Source organism: Mastacembelus armatus, chromosome 5, assembly GCF_900324485.2.
Source record: "Mastacembelus armatus chromosome 5, fMasArm1.2, whole genome shotgun sequence".
In the NCBI taxonomy this organism is placed as follows: domain Eukaryota; kingdom Metazoa; phylum Chordata; class Actinopteri; order Synbranchiformes; family Mastacembelidae; genus Mastacembelus; species Mastacembelus armatus.
Window position 1 is genome coordinate 4,230,081 of NC_046637.1, and position 21,585 is coordinate 4,251,665.

The 21,585-nt window shown below is 40.4% G+C and overlaps 3 protein-coding genes across 6 annotated transcripts; 1 reads left to right on the forward strand and 2 right to left on the reverse strand.

Annotated features, from left to right (window-relative positions):
- Positions 1-3,477: 3,477 nt before the first annotated feature.
- Positions 3,478-10,733, reverse strand: asb14a (ankyrin repeat and SOCS box containing 14a). Of its 4 annotated transcripts, XM_026307017.2 has the most exons (14): positions 10,480-10,733; positions 10,249-10,296; positions 9,266-9,433; positions 9,038-9,090; positions 8,603-8,737; positions 8,335-8,493; positions 7,763-8,008; positions 6,216-6,387; positions 5,518-5,623; positions 4,896-5,075; positions 4,555-4,683; positions 4,329-4,457; positions 3,949-4,102; positions 3,478-3,881 (listed from the first exon to the last, which is right to left on the reverse strand). In XM_026307017.2, exons 1-14 carry the CDS (start codon positions 10,524-10,526, stop codon positions 3,706-3,708), a joined length of 1,902 nt encoding a protein of 633 aa, XP_026162802.1. In that variant the 5' UTR covers positions 10,527-10,733; the 3' UTR covers positions 3,478-3,705. The 4 variants fall into 4 exon arrangements, with proteins under 4 accessions (XP_026162802.1, XP_026162801.1, XP_026162803.1 ...); XM_026307016.2 differs by having other exon boundaries at positions 3,478-4,102; XM_026307018.2 differs by having other exon boundaries at positions 3,478-4,102; positions 10,249-10,360.
- An 826-nt stretch (positions 10,734-11,559) lies between these two features.
- On the reverse strand, positions 11,560-13,436 carry rps23 (ribosomal protein S23). Its single transcript, XM_026307039.1, has 4 exons — positions 13,346-13,436; positions 12,395-12,554; positions 11,935-12,055; positions 11,560-11,750 (listed from the first exon to the last, which is right to left on the reverse strand). The coding sequence occupies exons 1-4, from the start codon at positions 13,347-13,349 to the stop codon at positions 11,604-11,606; spliced, it is 432 nt and encodes a 143-aa protein (XP_026162824.1). The 5' UTR covers positions 13,350-13,436; the 3' UTR covers positions 11,560-11,603.
- A 4,642-nt stretch (positions 13,437-18,078) lies between these two features.
- LOC113130422 (V-type proton ATPase subunit S1-like protein) lies at positions 18,079-20,808 on the forward strand. Its single transcript, XM_026307040.1, has 4 exons — positions 18,079-18,229; positions 18,974-19,553; positions 19,678-19,915; positions 20,443-20,808. Exons 2-4 carry the CDS (start codon positions 19,432-19,434, stop codon positions 20,698-20,700), a joined length of 618 nt encoding a protein of 205 aa, XP_026162825.1. The 5' UTR covers positions 18,079-18,229; positions 18,974-19,431; the 3' UTR covers positions 20,701-20,808.
- The last annotated feature ends 777 nt before the right edge of the window (positions 20,809-21,585 follow it).

Consider the following 21,585-nt stretch of genomic DNA (forward strand, 5'->3'; position numbering starts at 1 on the left):
CTGACAGTAGGGAGATGATGAGACATGAGGTGTCTGTCTGGTCCCTGGTCTGCAGTTCTCCAGGGGCATTGTAGATGTTTAAATTTTCAGAGGTTTAGGTGCTTTGAAGACTGGTTTTTGACTGTTCATGGGATTTGTTGGCAAAAATACAGACTTGTACCAGGTGTATATCACTGAACACAGAATAACAGGAATATTTAATACAAATAGCATTTGTGATGTATGATTAAAATTACAATCAATCATATAGTAAAAATAATTTTCCATCATTTTTGTAATATTTTGCTTTTAAAATAATTTGGGCAGCTGAAATGTGTTGAAGCTCATCAGGAGTTTAACACACAACAATGTAATTATTGCCAGGTCCTGACACAAAACAAACATCAACCTGTGAGTATTGGCAAACTCAGCCACCATGTCTTGTCTGGAGACGTCAATGTTTATATCCTCTGATTGGTCCAATTAGACGGTGCCAGCCAATCACACCGTGACGCTGCACCGCCCCCTGCTGCAGAGTAACAGAAACTCAACCCCACAAATGGAATAAGAGAGCAAATATGAATATTTTATTTTTGGTTTATGGAGGTGATAATTTATTTTTTTATTACAACTGTACCTGTATGTGCGTGTACTGTCTTTTATGTCCCTCCTCCCCTAAATGTATAAAATGTAAAGACATTTACTGCATCAGATATGCAGTATGTAACATGTCAGAAGAATAAGCAGTATTATCTGATCCAACTCAAGTCTGTAGTGAAAAAAACAGACAAACCCAGACCGTGTTTTGTGAAGAAACCATCGAAGTATCTCTGGACTCGTCTCAGCTCAGAGCCTAGCACCTCTGCCTGCTGTGGAGCTGTTGTTCTGCTGGGAAACTCCTCTGAATGTGTGTGTGTGTGTGTGTGTTTTAGAGCAGCCACCACCTTTAGTCTTTTGTTTGTTCCACTTCATGTTTAAGGACTGCATGCACATTAACGTCCTCTTGTTTTCAGCGTCAAACATTCTTGTTACAGTTGTCACAGAGTCTAAAGCAGTGACGTACAGATCCTCGTATTTATGGATATTGGCCTCAGTGATCGATCAGTTATTCTGCAGCATTTTCTGCATCTGACGTCATCGTGACTGTTTGTTAGAACAGACAAAGGAAGTGAGATTAAATCTTTCCAGAAGCTTTTGGGCTTGTGTTGTAATTACTGATCTGACTGACACGTTCAGCTGTCCTGCAGCAAAAAGATGCTCCTCAGTCACTCAAACTAATATGAAAACAGAGTGTTAGCTGCAACTGATGAGACACACTCACATGCTTCAGAACCACAGAGTTCAGGTTCACTAATGGAACTTTCTGACCAAATAGTTTTAAAGCTCTAGGAGCCAAATCAGGATCTCACATTCCTCTTTGTGGTTTATAATGTCACCACTTTGTTTCGTGTTTTGTTATAAGCTACAATTTGCACACATTCTTCTGACGTCGGTTACATAAATGTCATAATATTGTATCCATTTTCCAACATCTATTAGATTAATGAATTTACAATTTGATAATTAAGTACATTTAAAAAAAAAACTTTCTCCAGCAAACACATTTTGAAGGAAATATAATCCTTTTTATCAGTTTTCTGTTTAGAATGAGGAAATGTCTGTTAGTATCAGTAAAGTGTTCACCTTGTTTCATGTTTTCATCAAAATATCCAATCTTATCAAACCAGTCTGCTCATATCTGTTCATTAGAGCCTTGTTAAACTTTTTGTAATGTTAAACACTCTCAGTGTAGAGAAAGATTCAGCTAAATAAAAACCACAACCTTTTCCCAACCCTTGAATCATCTGATTATGACGTTGCAGTTATGTAGATTACACACGAGTGAGGCCTCTAGTTTTCTTTGACAGTTAACTCTGTAAACTCTGTTGACTCGTTGGGGATTCCATATTGTGCACGTCCATAGATATAAAATCCACATTTAAATTTCATCTTACTATTATACTTATGATTTATTTATTTAAATTGGACTTTATAAATTCAATTTTCAACACTGAATTGTGACTGAAATAATAGTTAACATATTGTAATTTTGACGATTGTCACAGAATAGAGCCAAAAAAAATTTACTTTACGTTTCATAATATAATTTTAAAAAGTAATTTGAACTAAATGTGTTTTGTGGTATTTTAGAAGCGTTTTCAGCCATGTCAGCTGCTCCACAAACATCAGTCAGCTGATCCAGCCTAAAATATCTCAGCATCCCAAGGAATTAAGGAATACCTTCATATTTTTAAGGTATTCCCACCATTTTGTTTTCTTCTATAAAGACTGTGTGAGACACTGAAACTGTAAACATGACTAATAACTGAAGACACTTGGTGGGACTCTGGCTAACAGGGTACAGTCTTAGTGTTATATCTGTGCAGCCTGAAGGCACGTCACCAGCAGTCGGTCACTGTGAGAACAGGCACTTCAACTGAAAGTTATGTAATGTTGCTTAATGAAAACACCACCAACAGCTGCACCAGGCCTGGAGCTTTTCTCTGTGCTGTGGGGACAGAGGTGTTGGGGCCTCCACAGATTCCAGAAAGGATCAAGTGTCATGAAGACAGAAGTGGGAGACAGCTCTGATTTTCCCATGCGGGCTCATCAGGAGGGGTTCAGTTCAGCAGGTGGGGGGACCTAACCTGGGTCATCTGGTTAAAAAACACAGTCTCTGTAACCACTGGGACTTTGTGCAGTGTTGTCGTCCACATCTGTTACTGTGTCAGGACTCGCAGCAGAGATCAGTGTGTTTAATTTATAAATATTCCTCCTGAATCATGTAATCTTGTATTCAATCTTCAGAGTGTATTTTTCTTCACACGCAGCTGTTTGATCTTCATACTTATAGTCTAATAGTACAATAAATAAAAAATAGAAAAATACTGTAAATTTCTGTGTTTTTGATGCAATAACTACTTTCTTACTAACTCTGCTCATAGTCTCTGAGTGATGTATTAGATTCTGATTAGGAAGGAAAACATTCAGACTCTGTTTCCAGTTTCTGCAGTATCTGTGCTGTGTTACCCTTGACTTGTCACCTTTATGAAGGAGTTATAGTAGAACTGGGTTGTGTCAGACATCATTACATTTAAGTTCCAGAACCTAAAAAAGTACTGGGTTTGCGTCTGATGGTTCTTTAGAACTTCACTAGAAGTTCGTAAAACTTACTGACACCTCAGACTTAGAATTGGGTTATTAGTTTTTAGTTGAATCCTCTAATGAGCATCCCCTTTGCCCCAAATATAATGGGAATAACAATAATGTGTCAAAGGCCAAAACCTCCAATGACGGTGTACAACAAGCTGTCTCACCTGATCATGGTACAGTCCACTATCATGTCACCAGTCAGGACTTCATGCTGCAGTATTTCTTTGTTTACAGATTATTTCATGTGTTAAAAGATGTGATCGTGCTTAGACCAATCAAACAGATAACACACTGGAAAAGTATCAGTTTTGTGTTTTCAAAATGAAAAATTTAATACATTTACCAACTAAAATCTAACAAAATGATCTTTGAAACCAATTTCAGACTATATGTAGTTGGCGTCCTTTGACTTGTTTTGCGGGGGAAATTCTACTTTGCTTTTATGGTTCATCAAAATATAGAAAATCACAAAAATAACTTTTTTCTTGTCTTCATATTTAACTACTTTCTTTGGATTGTGTCTTCACTCCTGCGTCAGCCCGGCGTGCATCTCTGATGGCCGTACACGTCATACTCCCGGTACAGGATGTAGTCTTTCAGTTGCCCTGGCAATGGCAGGAAGCTCATGAAGATGGGCGATCGCAGACGAAGGCGGCCGAGGCAGCGACGGATGCGCAGGCGGCAGAGATGCTGCAGGCAGCGAGTGTTTTCTGCAGAGGAGGAGAAGGAGGGTTAATGGATGCAGGTGCTGAGCTGCTGCGGATGAAGTTCGTTCACCTTGCAGCCTGCAGATGTCGGGCCACTGCCGCTGCTCCATCAGTGCCACCTTCAGCTTGGAGCACAGGGTCACATGATCCACGTAGTCCAACAGGATGTGAACGACGTGACCGGAAAGATGCCTCAGCCAGGAGACCGTGATCACCTCGCAGAACTGCACTGACAGACAGGCAGACAGAGCTTAAACACTAACTAACCCCGCCTGGTTGAAGGGCTCACCTTGCTGCAGTGACGTACAGGTGTCCTCACTAAACACACCTGTCTATGTGGCATTTTCACTGCATTTCAGCTTGTCTAGTTGCTCTTTAAGCCTTTAAAGTTTTACAGTTTACTTTCACTCAGTACGATGAGCAGAGACCCACGTCAGCCCTGAGCCTTACCATAGTGTCTTTGATCACACTGTCGCTCCATCCCTCGTAGTTTTCGGGGATGTGGGACCTGTTGCCATAGGGACAGTCGAAGCAGCGCTCTACATCGTAACCATAGTTACACAGCATCCTGAGTACCACCTGACACACAGCAGGCCAGATTAAAAATAAGTGAGATTATCTTGAATTTGAAGGAATGTTTTTAGAAAAGGTTTCAGTGATAAGATCAACAGGTTACCTCGTCTTTGAGCGCGTACTGCAGGGCCGAGGGGAAGTGTGTTGTGTTTATTCTGGAGTAGTAGTTGACGTTGGCTCCAAACCTCAGCAACAGGTTGATCAACTCATAGTTGCCCAGACGCAGTGCAACCTTAAAGACACAGTCACTGGATCAGCACAGACACATTACAATCACAGTGGTACCAAACCTGGTAACCTCAGAGTAAAAAGAATACTTCAGAAAACTGCACTTCCTCTGAAAAGCACAGACTGTGTCCTGACATGAAATTAAGATCAGTAACAACAAACAAAGCGGATCATTATGTCCCCACAGTGCTGAAGTATTCGTGCACACACAGATACCTGCAGACATTTGACTGGGTCTTGGTTGGCCATGGCTCCAGCCTCCAGCAGCAGCTTGGCTGACTCCACGTCGTTATTGGAGACAGCAAAGAAAAGCGCCGACTTCCTCTCGTCATCGTAGCTGCGGCGAACCCAGGGATGGAGCATGTAGTTGGGGTCATAGCCTGCATCCAGCAAGGCCTGATGGGAGGAAAGACAGGAGGGACATTTAGTTTAGTGGCATTTTATCGCTGGGAGCATGTCATACGACCAAGCTGGACCAGGTCTGTTCATGTCTGGGTCTGTTGGCGGATGAAATCATGATCAGTGTAAGCTACAGTCTGCATTACCCAGGCCTCTCCATCCAGGATGTCACCACACTGCCCCCCCCCCCCCTTTTTGGCCTTGTCGGCACAAGTGTCACTGTATAATGACTGCAAGCTGCAGGCTGCCATCTGTGTTTTGGTTCGGTAATACTGTCTATCACCTGGTACTTTCAGCTCGTCTTCAGGTTTGTCCCTGTCAGTTTTAGTTATACCCCAATACCCAAGATCCAAAATGTTTTACAATCTGTACAGCATCCAATTCTCTCGATCCTTAGACTCTGGCTGTCAGAATCAAATTAATATCAGTGCACACGCACCTTGATGCAGTGTGTGTGTCCCCCTGCAGCAGCAGAGTGTAATGGACTCATGCCGCTGTCGGTCACGTCTTCCATAGACGTTATTGGGATCAGCATCTTCAGAGCTCTGCCAAACACACACAAAGATACACCTGGGATGTTTATCAGTCTTTACAGCTCATTTCCATTTCCATTGACTATCACACACAGAGTATTATGTTGCTTTGGTGCTGTACTTCTACAAAGATGGAGGATTCCAGAAACACTGGATCCTACATTTACCATAATGCACCTTTCACTCACCTGCCAGGTAAGGTCGGTACAGTAAACTCTGATATTTCCCATCACTACTGCTTCTAATTATGTTGTTTTATGGCCATTGTTCATTTGATTTATTAAATTTGTCTTGTCTATCTAAACTAGTTTTATTTAATTGACTTGAATTTAAATTATTATTCCTCTTTTAACTTTATTGGTTTTAGAATGCTTTTATTTGTCTTAGTCTCAAAATGTTCTGCTCTTTGCATTTGTCCATTATCTGTGAAGCACTTTGAATCGGTCTATCCTCTAGGTCCTCCTGTGCACAGTCCAAATCACCAAGGACGTCCAGAAAAGTACATCATACTATGAGTCTATCAAATATGATGCAAGCTTTAATTTCAAACATGTTGATGTTTTGCTTCTAAGAAAATAATATTTATGACATATAGGAATATTACTCCAGGTGTCCCCTGTGTGCAACACGGTGGATCGGCATGTGTCCAGTGTGTTTGGCAACGTTGGCGTCAGCGCCGTACTCCAGCAGCAGACTGATGATAGCTGGGTCTCCAGATGAAGACGCCTCATACAAGATAGATGCCTCATCATGAGCCTGGGACAGGACGTCCGCCCCTGCAGGACACACAGCATGTCAACAAGTTACCGCCCTGTGTGATATACAGCAGAACAAGTCCTGATTACATGTGGAAAACTGGACACTCCTTATTTCCAGTTTGAGTTAATGCTCTAGGGGACACAACAGTGCTGTCTATCAGTCTATCGTGATATCACTGATTCATAGAAAACGATCTGTCAACATTATAAACTGTCAGTATAACTGATGCAAGTGAGCTGGTATTTAGTTTTCTCCTCTTAAAGGTACAGTTTCCTAAATAAACTCACTGTAGAGTAACAGTTCTGCACTAAAATGACCAAGTCTGGAAGACACACATTGGATTTGATTGACTCAACCTGAGAGATGAGAGACGAGGGAGGTTGATAAAAACTATTCATGCTAACTCCAGCAGCTGATGTTTGCAGTGCTCCATGTTATTCATCTTTGCAAAGATTGAACAGCAAAAATCCAGGATAACTGCAACTGAACGCTGTAATTTACAGTCAGAATTCTCTTTGCTCAAATGAAACTTGAAGGACATGGTTTGATAAAGATGCAAATGAAATATTTTTCAGTCACAAAGATGAAGTGATATTAAAATACTACAGTGACAATAATATATACATATAGTGCATATAGTCTGTAGTGTATATTATATTAGTCATATTTAATTTCTGTCCCAATCCCAGTATTAGTCCTGACTCTTCTCCATGTTTTACCTGGAACCAATCCCTTTCCCTGCAACCTGCTCCGCCCAGCTCCGCCCAGCTCCGCCCACACTCACCTGCTTCCTCTCTGTGTCATCACTCACTATATGAGCCAGAGCTCCTTCTCTACCAAGTCCTCCCTGAAAAAACTATCTCTATTGATTTTCCTCTGGCAGTCTCCCTCTGTTTGTACTGGTGGATTTCACCTGTGTTTGGAAGTTTGCTCCTCTTGGTTTCAGGTCAGTTGTTTCACCTGTCAGGTTTATGTGCTCTCTGCCTGAACAGTTTGCCTGTACCTGTCTGCATGACTATAAACTGTTCTGCTCTGTGACCATGAGCTAGCACCTACTCCTCTTCCTCTGCAGTGTCTTTGATTATCCTGAGATTATCCTCTTTACCTGTGTGCACTGTGTCAACCTCTTTTGGGGGCTTGGAGAGTAAACCTGCGTTTCTGTTTGTCTGCCTCTTAACTAAGATTATACTTACCTATACTGGCTAGTTTATCTTGCCACCTTAACTGAGCCACTAGTGTGTTGTTTATCACTATTAACGCACCACAACTACCTTGCCTTAGGTTCTGCATTTGGGGACTAAACATGACAATTTCTGGTTTGAGGTTTTACAGACAAGTACGTTAGTATGGTCTCAGTATGAGAGAAGTACTCTACAGATGTTTCTGTTTCACCTTGCTTCAGTAGGGTCTTCACCACCTCCAGGTGTCCTGCCTGAGCAGCGAGTGCCAATGGTGTGAGGCCATAGTGGCTGCGAGGGTCCGGTGTGGCTCCGGCCTCCAGCAGCAGAGACACCAGTGTAGCATTGCCCAGTCGTGAGGCCTCATGCAGGGGCCGGCGGCCGTGACAGCCTTCCTGGTTCACCCTGGAGCTCCGCAGCAGCAGCAGCTTCACCAGGTCAGTGTGGTTTGAACGGATCGCTGCAGAGAGACAGAATAATGCAGTAAATGAGCCTCAAAATGTAGATGTGCATATATGAACAGAATTTGTGATATCAAAAATATTTTGGAAGTCTAAGCAATTTAGTGTGTCATGAAGTCTTGTAACTTCCGGCACAATATTTGGTGTCATAGTAAAGAAGACGTTTTGTTTTGAGCATTTACACCTTAAAAATAACAGAAATGTAATTTTTCAATGGAAGATGAGCAGTGATGATGCAGGCCTGCAGGGGGGCTGTACTGTAAACTGAACCATGAAACAACAAACCTTTTCTTTGGTCACAACAGTAAAATGTTGGTCAGCGTACCTACAAACAGCGGTGAGTCCAGCTCGTGGTCCTGGCTGTCTGGATGGGCCCCATGTTTGAGGAGGAAGGAGGTGTTTTCTATCAGACCCTGTTCTACTGCCAGGAAGAGAGGAGTCTGACCACGAGGAGTACGACACTCCAGAGAGTCCAGGCCTGAAGCTATAGAACAGCATAGTCTGCTCTGCATCATTCATCACATGTCTGATTGTTTTAATGGGGCTGCATGTTGCTGTAAACTGTGTAGAATCTGTACAAAGCTGACACAAACCTTTGTATGTGAGTTCCAGGATGCTGTGGTTGCTCTGAGCTGCTGCTTCATGGAGAGGAATCCACCCCCTGTTGTCCATCTGTAAAAACCTGTCTCTTTGTTTGATGCACAGATTCTTCAACAGCTTCTCATTTCCTATAGGGATGTGTAGAAAGATAGCTAAAGCTCCTCTGTCCATACATATGTGTGGATATACATTACGTGTGTGTAGACTTGGCTAGCTTATCTGTGTCTATTATCTTGTAAATAAGATAAAGGGGAAACTCAGGTGTGTCTATTGAAGAACAAACTAGGGAAATAACCCACTGAGTCAACTTAACCACCACTAAATGTGTCATTAAGATGCTTAAGGAAAGCAGATAATGTACTTGCTTCACAGTGTAACATCGATTCTTTAACAGTACGTCCCAACAGAAGCACTGACTGCCCCTTCACCTTGTCTTATAGCTGTGAAGATCACGCTGCTGTCTGCACAGTCAGGCCCAGAGCTGTGAGGAAAGACCAACACTGTTACATCTTAAATACAACAAAACGAAAGTGAAAAGTCTTTTGATCTGATCAAATAAAGCCAGAAAAACTCAGGGCACTTCAACAGAACCCTGTTGTTAGCAGTATTTGGAGCCTTCATCTCCAACTAGACAAACTGCTGACTGTCAGACTGACCTCCTGCTGTCTTGTGTTGTGTCTTTGTGAGTTTCTTTCTGTTTGTTGCTCTCCAGCAGGCTCTGTTCAATCATGTACTGTGTAACTGCATCATCATCATCATCATCATCATCATCATCCATCCCAAATCTCTGAAACTCCATGATGTCCACATGAAAGGTTGTGAACCTGTTCAGAAGAGAGAGAAAACACTGAAGACATATTTCACTACACTTGTGTGTAATTGACAAGTCAAAGTGGACACAGTTCTGCAGCTTATCATGTAAAACACATGGTCACAAGTATGTTTGCATGTGATTCTGTTGCTCTAACAGCCTCCACTCTTCTTGTTTCAGGTTTTCCACATTACGTTGGAACGTGGCTGCAGGGATTTGCTCACATTCAATCACACAAGTGTAACTGAGGTCCAGCTCTGGCTCACAGTCGGCGTCAGTCTGAGTCCAGTTCATCCTAAAAGCCGCCAACGCCCTTTGGGGTTAGGGCTCTGTCCAGGCCATTCCAGTTCTTCTACACATAGTAGCAAAACTATTTCTTCATAGACTTCGCTTGTCATGGTGAAGCAGGTAAGGGTTTTATTACAAGTGGCTGACAGAAGGCAAGAATACACTATTATCTAATATTAATAATAAGCACCTTGTTTTCTTAGTAGCATCCTTCAGCCCTTTATTTAAGCTTTGTTTTAATATGCAAAGTTATACAGCAAATGCATTTGTAAGCCACTTTGACCATTTTTCATCAAAAACATTTGTTTTTATATTGAATGTTTTTTTTTTCCAATTACATATTGAAGACTTTGTTTCTTGCTCAACTTGTAGGAGCAGAAAAATATACATACATATATATCCAGTGCTCAAAGCTGACTTTCCTCAATATGAAACCATAATATTTTGTAATAATTAAACTGCAGTTTCAATGTTAAACTCTTAAAAATATATATTTGTTCTAAACTGGTTAGCAACAGATGAGCTCACTTGGGCTTTTACCTTGTGGTTTTGCGTTGTTTTGGTTCCCACTGCTCGGCCGTGAAGTCTCTGTAAATTAATAGAGGAACTGTTGTTGTTACTGAAGATGACAGGAGGAGTAGACGTCTGTGACCTGTGACAGAAACCAGAGCTGTATGTCGACGTGGGTTCTAGCAATGAACCCAGAGTTTAAACAGCACAGGCTGCCTGGCTGCAAATACAAACATGTCAATTCCACACTAACATGCCTACCTTAGAGAAGTGTCATAATAACTCCATAGGAAAAAGTTTGGGTTCATGTGAGATATCTATGTTTCAGCTGTTAGGCTACATGGCTCTGGCTATGGGGGAGCAGGGATCTGACACCTATTACTATATTTACCTCCTCCTGAGTTTATGCAGTGACATGACCAACCATCCGTGTGACACTGCAGAATGGTCCATGGCCAGATTAAGTTGCTGGGGGACAACAACTCAGGTCTGGTCTTCTGTTGACCCCACACCTCTACCTGATTTATTGTCTCCTGTGTAGTGTGTAAGTTTCCTGCTGTTTTAAAATTTTTCATTAAATACAACACATATTTGTCATCACACAGCAATTTCATTGCTTGTTAAGACACCAACAACCACCACAAGGAGTAATCGCCCCAGTTTCTGATATTTTCATAATTAATTTGGATATGCACCAAATGAGCAAATTTTGGCAGTAGGCTACTACAAACACTCTTAAATGAGGGGCCTGTGCAGTTGTGGGACAGTTGCCCACTTTGTTTGCCAACATCAAGAGAGGCAGGTTTAACTTAACTAAAGGGAGAGGAAAACACACTACACTCTATTTGTTTTTTACATTAAGAGTTTAATACAGTAAATGGATCATGTGTTTCTATGAATAAAACCAATTCTATTCCACACCAGGACACCTGACCTCTGTATCAGGTAACGGACAAGCAGTTTTATTTTCTATATTCAGTTCAAATCAGGCTGCTTCCACATGTCAAAGTGTCCTGGGCACAACACTGAACCCTAGGTACTGGGCCAGCACCTTGCATGGTATCTGGCTCCCTACGGTGTTGGAGTGGGTGTAGTCCACTTAGTTCATTAAAAATTAACAGCTGATCTTGCAGGACTTTAAAGCATCCATATTTCACAAGTACATGGAGTATTGAACTCTTACACCTGAGACCCAAGAAACTTTCAGCAGTCTAACCCAAATTTAAAACAAAGTATTATAGCCCAACATGGAAATCAATTTTCAACATTCATGGTTTTAAATACGATGGGAAATCAGAAAATTTTGCAATAATCAACAATGAAAACACAAAACAACCAGACTGTATTTGAAAACATGTTGCTTTTATTTTATGCCTGTTTATTGTTTATGACCTGGGTCTCTCCTTTTTGCCTTTGTAGAGTGCCAGCAGTGAGACATTGGCCACTTTCACCACCTTGAAACGAACTCCAGGAATGTCACCGACGGCATGACCTTTACGTCCAAAACCTGCAACCAGAACCTCATCGTTCTCCTGCAGGAAGCACAGGAGAATAGAAGGTAAGTGACAAAACAATGTCACCAACAACCAAAACTATCTCCTACGTATTTCACAGCTAAATGTCATACTGAGGACGTCACATAAATTTGATGTCATCAACTTCACTGTACTGCGCGTTTAAGTGTTATTCAAAAATGTATGCAGCTGTCACGTTTACCTCGATGAAGTTGAGGCAACCGTCATTGGGGACGAAGGCGGTGATCTTCTTGCCGTTCTTGATGAGCTGAACTCTCACACATTTCCTGATGGCAGAGTTAGGCTGCTTAGCCTCCACTCCTCTGCAGAGGGAAAACACAACATTCAAACTAAACCATAAAATAACTGAAACTAGGTTTAAGATTCACATGGATCTGTCCTGCAGATAACCCCCCTCTGCACTGCAAATTGTAATTTATATTTTACACCTGTCGCTGCTCATTATGGACTTTCCCTTAATTATCTGGTTTTATCCAGGGTGTAATACCAGCAGCAAATCAGCTTAATGAAAATCAATATGACTGATAGTTACTGAAAACATGAAATCTTTATTATGACTGCATCCAACAGAAGAATCTGAGGTCTCTCTGCCAGAAACTAACTTTCAGCGACTACAGTTTGATGGATCTAACGGTACTCACACTTTCTCGAGGACGATTCCCTTGGCGTGAGAGGCTCCTCCAAAGGGGTTAGCCTTCAGGGCAGTGCCCAGATGGGCCTTCTTGTACTGTTTATCGTGCCATTTCTGCTCACGGCGATGGTTACGGAGCTTCCTGGCTGTACGCAGACCACGACACTTTCCTGGAAGACAAAGACCAGCAGCAAATAAAGTTGGAGCCAATGCAGGGATGCTCTCACCTTTAATTCAAGTTAGACTGAAAATAAAGTGTTCCTGACACATTTTACTGATGAGTTATGCAAAATAATTAAAACATCATTAATCAGCTTCTCCACTGTATCTGCATGCACTTCAGGTTACTGTCAGCTTTCTACAATAATGTTTCTTTAACATAGACTGTGTGAAACTAGTACTCAGACTAGAGTAGGTACTCTCTCCAGCTTTAGATCGTAAAATATCATTACCGTTTAGTCGCTGTAACCAAGTGTTTTGCCACCTAACTTGACTGTTAATACGCCAAACAAATGTGACACTGAATGTGTTTTAACGCATCTTCCCAAAACTCACATTACGACAAACGTACTGAGCCGAGTTGCTTAGCATTAGCCGAGTGGCGCTAACACAAGGCTAACGAACATGACGAAGACAAACACTACACACAAACCAGGCGATTCGTTTCGGATCAGTTTAATTCAATCCTAGAATTTAAACTGTAACAATATAAATGGACCAGGAACCTGAGCTATGCTAGGCTAACTATGCTATCACACCGCTTGTTTCAGACATATTATGGCCGCTCCACGTTGCGATGAAAATGAGCCCTAAAACTGACACTTTTAATTGACTGTGGAGTTTTTTTTCCTCATAGACGCATCAAAAACTCATTTGTAAGATATTTATATAACACATCGATATGAAATTTTAGGGTAGTGAACAGAATTATTGAGTATTTAATGAGAAGTTTGAGCCGTACCCATGTTTGCAGAAGCGAGTCTGGGATGGAAAGGAAGGAACCAGCATGCACCGCGGCAAAGTCTCCTCTGAGGACCCCCAGCGGGTGTGGCTACACAACCTGCCTGACTAAAATGGATAATGATTGAAATGATTAAGTTACATCACATTAGTCTGGATTACATTTAGTAAGGCACACTGACATCGAGTGAATTCTATATGCATAAATGTTTTTTATTACATAAATGATAATAATATGTCGGTATATACATAACTTTTGAAAATGTATTGTGACATTGTACTAACAGGTAACCTTTAAATATATATATGATTTTTTTTAGAGCGATAATAACTTACACCATGTTACAGGAAACTAAACAATGAATATGTTATTGTGCACTGCCATACTTCGTCAGCAGTGACATTCAACAATAAATTATATAATTAGTGAGATAAATACATAAGTGTTGCAGTTCTGTCTTGTTTTTCTCTGAGAAAAATGGTGCTTGTCCCTAATATAATGGTCATTAATAAAGGTTAAACCGTTTTAGTCTTATGTACAATCTCAGAATTTCACATCAAACCTAAGTTGTCTTCAGAGCAGTAGTAAGAAAGAACAAGAAGCAGGCTTTTATACCTTCTGTCTCCGTCCTATTGGACAGGAGATGACAGTCAAATCTTATTATTCCTAATGGGTGATTTAAAAAAAAATTGTATCTCTCTCCCTCCAGTTTCTGGAGGACCCAACTTCTTGAATTTCTTCAACAACTTATTTCCTCCTCGTTGTTTGTTGGTTATGCTCTCAGTCCTCTTGTCTTACTCTGATCTATGGCTATATCACCAAACATCTTCCCTTATTCACTGTTAAGGGGTACAGACCACAAAAAGCTCCTACTCTATAAGGTCTATTCTTCTCCAGGTTCAGAAGGTCATACTGTGCTAAACTTTTCCATCAAGTACATTACAACTCAGTAGTACATTGGCTCTGACAGTCACATATAGTTTTCTGATAAGTGCATGAAAAACATACATTTAATGGTTATGCATAAGGTTACACATGGTAGTTCCATGACTACATATAAATTAGTACAGTGATGAGTGTCTAGCTTTTATAGGGTGACTATAAATTTCCCTGCAGTCCAGTATCTTGCAAAATGTCCTGTCATGTCTGGATAATGCTACAAGAACAAATATGTAGGCTAATGGACAACTTTGTGTCTGAATGAGAAAAAATCATCAGTGAGATAAAGTCATGTGTCCTGTGCTTTGTCAGGGGAAGCATCATTCTGCCATTTAATCTGCTGAAACTACATTTGCTTTGACTGGCCTGACCTAAAAATTAGAAAATATGGGAACAATAACAGTCTTTAACCAGTGGGTGGGTCTCTATGTCCTGTCTTGATTGGCTATTCAGAAATCTGTTGGGGGTTTAAAGCAGTGGGCTGATTAAAGTAGATTATGAGGGGGGGGTGGTTGCGTGTGCCACAGCAATGGCTTCAACGTGGAAAAGTTGCAGCATCCTCCTCTTCCTCCATCTGCAGACATCCCCCTGGCTCCACAAACAACCAGCCCACAGGTAAGTGGAGGGAGAGAGATGTAGAGTAGATGTAGAGTAGTCAGTCTTACCTTGATTCATTTTTCTACCAAAGAATTATAAAAATGTATTTGTTCCTGTTCCTTCATTTTGTGCATTTTCTGTTTTCACTGTGAAATATTACAATCTTGAGTTTTGAAAAAGCAAAACATTTGAAGGTATATTTATGATGTTTTACAAAAAAATATATTGAGTGTAGTGGCAAAAAGCACTTGGAGGCAAATCTCAGGTTAAAGGATGGCAAATTTAATAGGCAAAGCAACAGAGTCATAACAGAGCAGATGGTCTGCAGAACGGGTCAATACCGATTGACCACAAGCACAGAAAATGATCAGCTGTTATACCAGTTGAACAGCATTAATTTACACATCAGTCACTCACATGTACATCATGCCGGCAGGATGGCATACGTAATACAATCAGCATCTCTATGACTTTCAGTCTGCTTCCTAATGAATACAAAGCCGTGTCAAAAGTCTTCACAATCCCACTTTCAACTGTCAGTGTCGGTTGCAGGACAGAAAGTCAAAACACAACACACAAAGTTTTTCTTTATTGTAAAGAGCTGGTTTTAGTTGCCTAACCATAAGTCTTCCATAAGTTATTACCCTTATTAGTCCCACCAAGGTGGAAATTGCATTACCACCCAGTGCACACACACAGCAGTGAACACACACCATGAACACACACCCGAACCGTGTATTTGGAATACCATGATCTTCCTATAACTTCTATCATATTAAGTTTTGCACAATTGTTCTTGTCCGACAATAGTGTCGCCACAAAAACAACTCCATTAGGATCATAATGTTGCTTTGTGTCAGTGTATGATCAGGCAGCTCTTTGAGTTGTCCCATTATTTTATTGTGCAGCTGCTGCTGCTAAAGGAGGGAGAAGCTGCAAAATCTCCTCCTGGCTGAGAGCCACCCCATCCATCATGACCTGCCTGTGTGTGTGTGTGCTCATGATTATATAATCACTGCAACCCCCAATCCACTGTCCTGAGCTAAACCTGTTTTTGGCTGGAGGGAGTCGATGAATCAGGCAGGATTTGACAACTTTGTGTCTGTCGTTGAACAAGGAACATTCATATATTTGGTATGTGCTACACATCCAGAGAGCTTTTTTTAGACAGAGGTTCAGTGTTAATCATGTGGATTAGATTATCTATGGCGGCACAAGTTTGGCTGAGTGTTTTACACTGAATCAGAGTGAATCACTGTCCTTCCCTGCTCAGTGGAGGTGCAGCATTTTGTTTTGACTGTGAACAAAGATACATCGATATAATTAAGCTTTTCCCTGTGAAACAACACAAAACAACTTAAACTTGAGTGTGGAAGAAGGACGTAGTTATTTTATTATACTACACTATAAAAGCGTTACCTTAAAAACAGAAGTCCACCCATGCAGTAAATGTTAGTGGTAATATAGTCAGGTTTATTTTTCCCTCCACTATAAAATGCATAAAATATTTCACACTAAGTTTGAGCTAATAATTAGTCAGAATTAGAAACTAAGTATGAGCTGTATTTTTGTGAAGATGAAATAGTTGAAAATCCAGTAAATGACGAAATTCTCAGTAGCAGTGTAGTATTACATCTTACACTTTTATTTACAATGTTAATTTTCTTTTGATTGTATCAGGGAAATACTGACTCTGTTTGCAATATTCTTTTTATAGCTAAAGTATTTTTAACAACAACAAATTAAGATTGGAATAAACAAATAAATCATAAAGTCACAAAAAGAACGAATCTAAAAACAACCCAGGTTTAGTCCCTGATTATTTATTGATCCTCCCATCTCTTCTGTTTACAGTGCTGCTGTCTCTACAGACCAGAGTAAGTATCTATCTATGTCTATCTATCTATCTATCTATCGATCGATCTATCTGTCTATCTATCTATGAAAAGGTGAAAGGGGGAAGGATATGAGATGTGGAAGGTGGAAAGGAGGACGTATATTTGACTCAACAAAAGTATAACCAGCCATTTTTCATAATGTTCCTTCTATACTGTGATCAACAATAGTATGAAGGTATAGATGAGCTCATCTGCTAAATGAAATAAGTGCACAAATGACAAAAGCAACCATAAGTAGATGCAGCAGCAAAGACACAACCAGCAGACACTGTGATGTCATACACAAGCAAATCAGTAAGGAAATAATAAAAATATTGAAATAGATGCAATAGGTATGTTAACCTGACGTGCAGGTGAAATAATGGCTAAATTATTAACTGCATTCATAAAGTATAACCTGGTGTCATATGTGATTTATCTTACAAAGAGAATCCATCATGTTTTTGACTCTGCAGATGTAGAGATGAGGTGGAGTGATGGAGGGATGTGGACTGAGGACAGTTTGGTACTTACAGACGAACAGATCAGACAACTGCAGGTATGAAGGTCAAAATATACTGTTAATAATTTTTCACATCAAGATCTTAAAGAGCATCACAAGTCCTGCATTCAAAATAGTACATTTTTAAAGTGCACAGATGTGTACAGCTGTGTTCGGAGGCTTGGACAATCATTGTTCAGGCACATGGTGGCTGACCACCATCCTAAGACACTTTACTTTGGTTTTTCTTTTTCATTCGCCATCTTATAAATATCAGTTTTTGAATGAATGAATAGTGTTTCACTCTGTGTGTCTTTAGCTTTCTGTTCAGTCTCCAGATGTTTCACGGAGGAAGTTACTTCAGATACCAGGAGCTGCAGTTCCTTTCCCTCCACTCAAGGTGGCGTATTCTTCAGACAATTACAGCTGAAGGAAATAAAACCCACTACACATCACATTTCACACAGTGTGAGGGTTTGTGCAGAATGTTTAACGTCACATAGAGAATACACACATCCTTCAATTCAATTCAGTTTATTTGTATAGCACCAAATCACAAGACAATCATCTCAAGGCACTTTACATAGAAACAAAACAGGTCCCTGCTTAAATCTCTGAAGGTTGTTTTGAAATCTCACTGCTTTGACATGACAAACCCTGTTCAGGCAGCTGTAAACTGATGGTACAAAAACAACATTATGATTACAATACATATACTACATACTTGCTTGCCTCCTTGAGTATGAAAACTTCATTTTGGATCTTTATTTTATGGATCCCAGGTGCTGCCCTAACACTACTGTGTGCCCAGCAGGTGCTGTCTAACGGGGAGCTGTGCGTCCTGTTTCAGGCCCGGAAACTGTCCGTGCGCTTCGAGAAGCAGAAACAGCTGGACCTGACGGAGCGAGTCTTCTCTCCTCATAATCCTGTCGACACCAGTCAGTCTGTCTGCCGCCACGACAGGGCCACGTATGTTTACCTGTCTGTTTGCCCGTGTGATTGATGAACACAAGCCCAGAGATGGAAACGTATGGATGGTTTGAAAAATGTACACAAGTACTAATTCAAAATAATACATGAGGATCTTAACCCTTGAAAGACACGGTTGCTACTTTGTGTTTTAGTCTGTGCTGGTCTGTAACTGCCTTGAGTCTTCTAAAACTCATTTTAGTGCCACTATGAAAAACCACATGACACAGAATTGTTTCAGATTTGATTTTGATCTGTACCATGTTTGTGCCTCTGTAGTGTTGGCTTAGTTTCTCTTATATTCATTTTGGCTTGTGCTTACAAAACTTAGAGTTGCCTTTCAAAAGAGACCGGGGTTCTGAATAAAACAACAAAAAGGGTTTAAAAGCAGCAACATTTCTTATCTTTGGTACATTATGTTTAGCAGCTTACCAGCTTTATCAACATTAAAGTGATGAACACAATACTGCATCAATAATTATAACCCAATAACACAATTATATTAAAATATTGCATTCAAGAGAAAAGTAACATTTAATGGAATTATTTTTACTTTTGATGTTTTATGTAAATTTGTCACGTTAGATGTTGTATCAGTATTAATATAATAATATGAGACACTAAATAAGAAATCATGACTACATGCAGTACGTTCACTTCAACAGGGCCAAAGAGATTTGTCCAAGGAAGGATGCTGATGAAAAACAGCATCCAAAGTCACTGACCCTCTGTCTATTGTCACAGGCTCGTCATGAGGTTTGGAGATGTGGATGATTTGAGAGGCCTGTCCATCAGGTTAGCCACACACCTGCCAGCCCTCCACTAAAATGAAAAGTAGAATGTTAATAAGGTCAAATATGATCAAATCAAATTAGAGCTATACATGAAAACACTGAATGTTTAACTTCAGTCTAACAAGTGTATTGAACACATATAAAACCTTTGCAAAGCTAATCTTTGAACATTGTGCCACCTTACATCCATGTTTGCAGTTAGCAGTCTTCTTCTTCCCCACTGTTTTCAGCTCAGTTGTATTTCCTAGTGCATGACTTCCACCTATTTATCAGAGGAATAATGCGACACCACCTACACTATGTCACCTGCATGCATGTGTATGAACAAGACAAAAACACAAAGACACAAACAGAAGAATCTAAAATGGTTTAAACTGCAGCTGTAAGTTCTTTGTGTCACATGAAGAAATGAAGACAGAGCTATTCCACTTGTTTTCTGAAGATGTGATTTTATTTCATTACACTTTCAAAACTCATGAGGTGACTGAACTAACTATTCAACTTAAGTCCAGTCATCTCATTTTTTTAAGGTGAGCCAGTTTATAATGATTTATAATGCAAAGTATATTGGTTGGATAGGACCTTCAACCACTAGTGAGAATAAAGGTGAAGTTTATGTGTGTTCTCCTGTCCTCTCGTTCCTCTGGTGGCCAGTCTGCAGCTGTCCAACACTTTCTACGAGTCTTCCAGTCAGTGGTGGTTCTCGATGAACAGTGTGTCTCTGCTCTACAACACCTCTGAAGAAGCCGTGTTCGATGCCAGCGAAGTGTACGCTCCAGCCTCCTCATCCTACCACTGCTCCCATGTCAGCAACCTGCGGCGCTACAGCGCGCTGCTGCTGCCCAGCACCAACACCGCCCGCCACTGGACCATCACCTTTACTGACTTCCGGGTACATGTCTGTTTATCAGCTGGTTCTGATGTTCACTCCATTCCGTCACTCGTTACCACTTGTTGTCCTGACAACCCAACAGGCTCAGAATTTAAACACCTGGACCACCAGGAACCAGCTGAAATACAGACGTTCACTTGTTCTCAAGCAGACTTCAAGATCTGGTCTACATGGACTTCAATGATTAATGGATCTGATACATGATCGTATCATTCTTTATGTGCTGCTGATTTCATTGCTACTGCTGAAGTGATCAATAATACACTGCCTATTAATGACATCACATGTCAAATGTATTGACTAGATCAGTCTGTTTAAACCTGATTGCCATTATTTGACAATGACAATGATTCTTTTCAGAATAGTGGTGACCCATCAATTCTTGCATTGGCCTTATGAAAACCAGACTTATTTGCTCCTGGATTTAAACTGTTATTCTCTTCTTTTGCACTTTTAGCTGAGGAGAGGAGAACTTCTTCCATAGTATAACCTTAATAATTTTCAACTTGTCTCTGCCCCCTCCTCAGATTCAGGCTTTCAACATCCGTACTGGTAAATTTTCCCCTGCCAGCGGCTGCACCACCTTCCTGACGCCAGCCATCCTGATGGGCCTCATCACATCCCTCATCCTGCTGCTGGTCCTGGCCTACGCTTTGCACATGGTCATCCACCTAAAAGACATTGAGCATGATGACGAACACAAGGCCGATGTTTCCTTCCCCCAAAACCCAGAACAGTCTGAACCCTACTGTTTGGGAAATATCTCTGAGAAAAACACTCTGTAGCAGAAAGAGGATAAGTGTATATAATTTCTATATTCCTCTAGCTTTTTTAAAGCATTTCTCATATTGTTTTCTTTTCCTCGTAAGATTTATGTTTATGTTGAGTGCCCGTAATTTCCCAGTTTGGGATGAATAAAGTATTTCTATCGATCCATCCATCCATCCATCCATCCATCCATCCATCCATCCATCCATCTATCCATCTATCTATCTATCTCCTACACCTGCACAAAGAAATACAGACAGCACCAGACGTCTGCTGTGATGGTACTTTCATTATTTGATATTTCTAATATCTTAAGTATTTTGTAATTAGTGAATTTCTGTATTTTTCTTTATAACAATTTTAATAAAAATGTGTATTTTGTTTAGTTCCTTTTCCTTCTGAATTGGTTGTGCTTGCTAATTTTCCTTTGCTGTTTTAAGGAGACTATTGCAGACTCTTTCTTAGATGCAGGACCAGACTGGATCACAAAGCAGCGTCTGACTGTGTTTGCCTCCCTGGTTTGTTGGCCCCATCATGTGCATTTAAGTGGAAAAGATTATTCATTTCAGATAAAAGATTTTGTTTTAATATCTGCAAATACAGATTTCAACAGGTCAACTGAAAACATAGGCAGGATTTAGATAAATGTGATGAATAATGGATGGATGAATAATATTTTGTAATACTAACCTGGACATTAAAAATATATGAAATCACTTCCAGGCTTAAATAATACATAACTGAACCATATACAATATTTGATTTAGCTATATGGATTTATTTGGATTGTGGATTTATTTAATGTTAACAGTGCTGTACATTTGCTGAGGCAGTAAACTTAAGTACAATTTTGAGGGATTTGTACCATTTTTATTAAAACTAGCTCCACCTCAGCTGGCTAA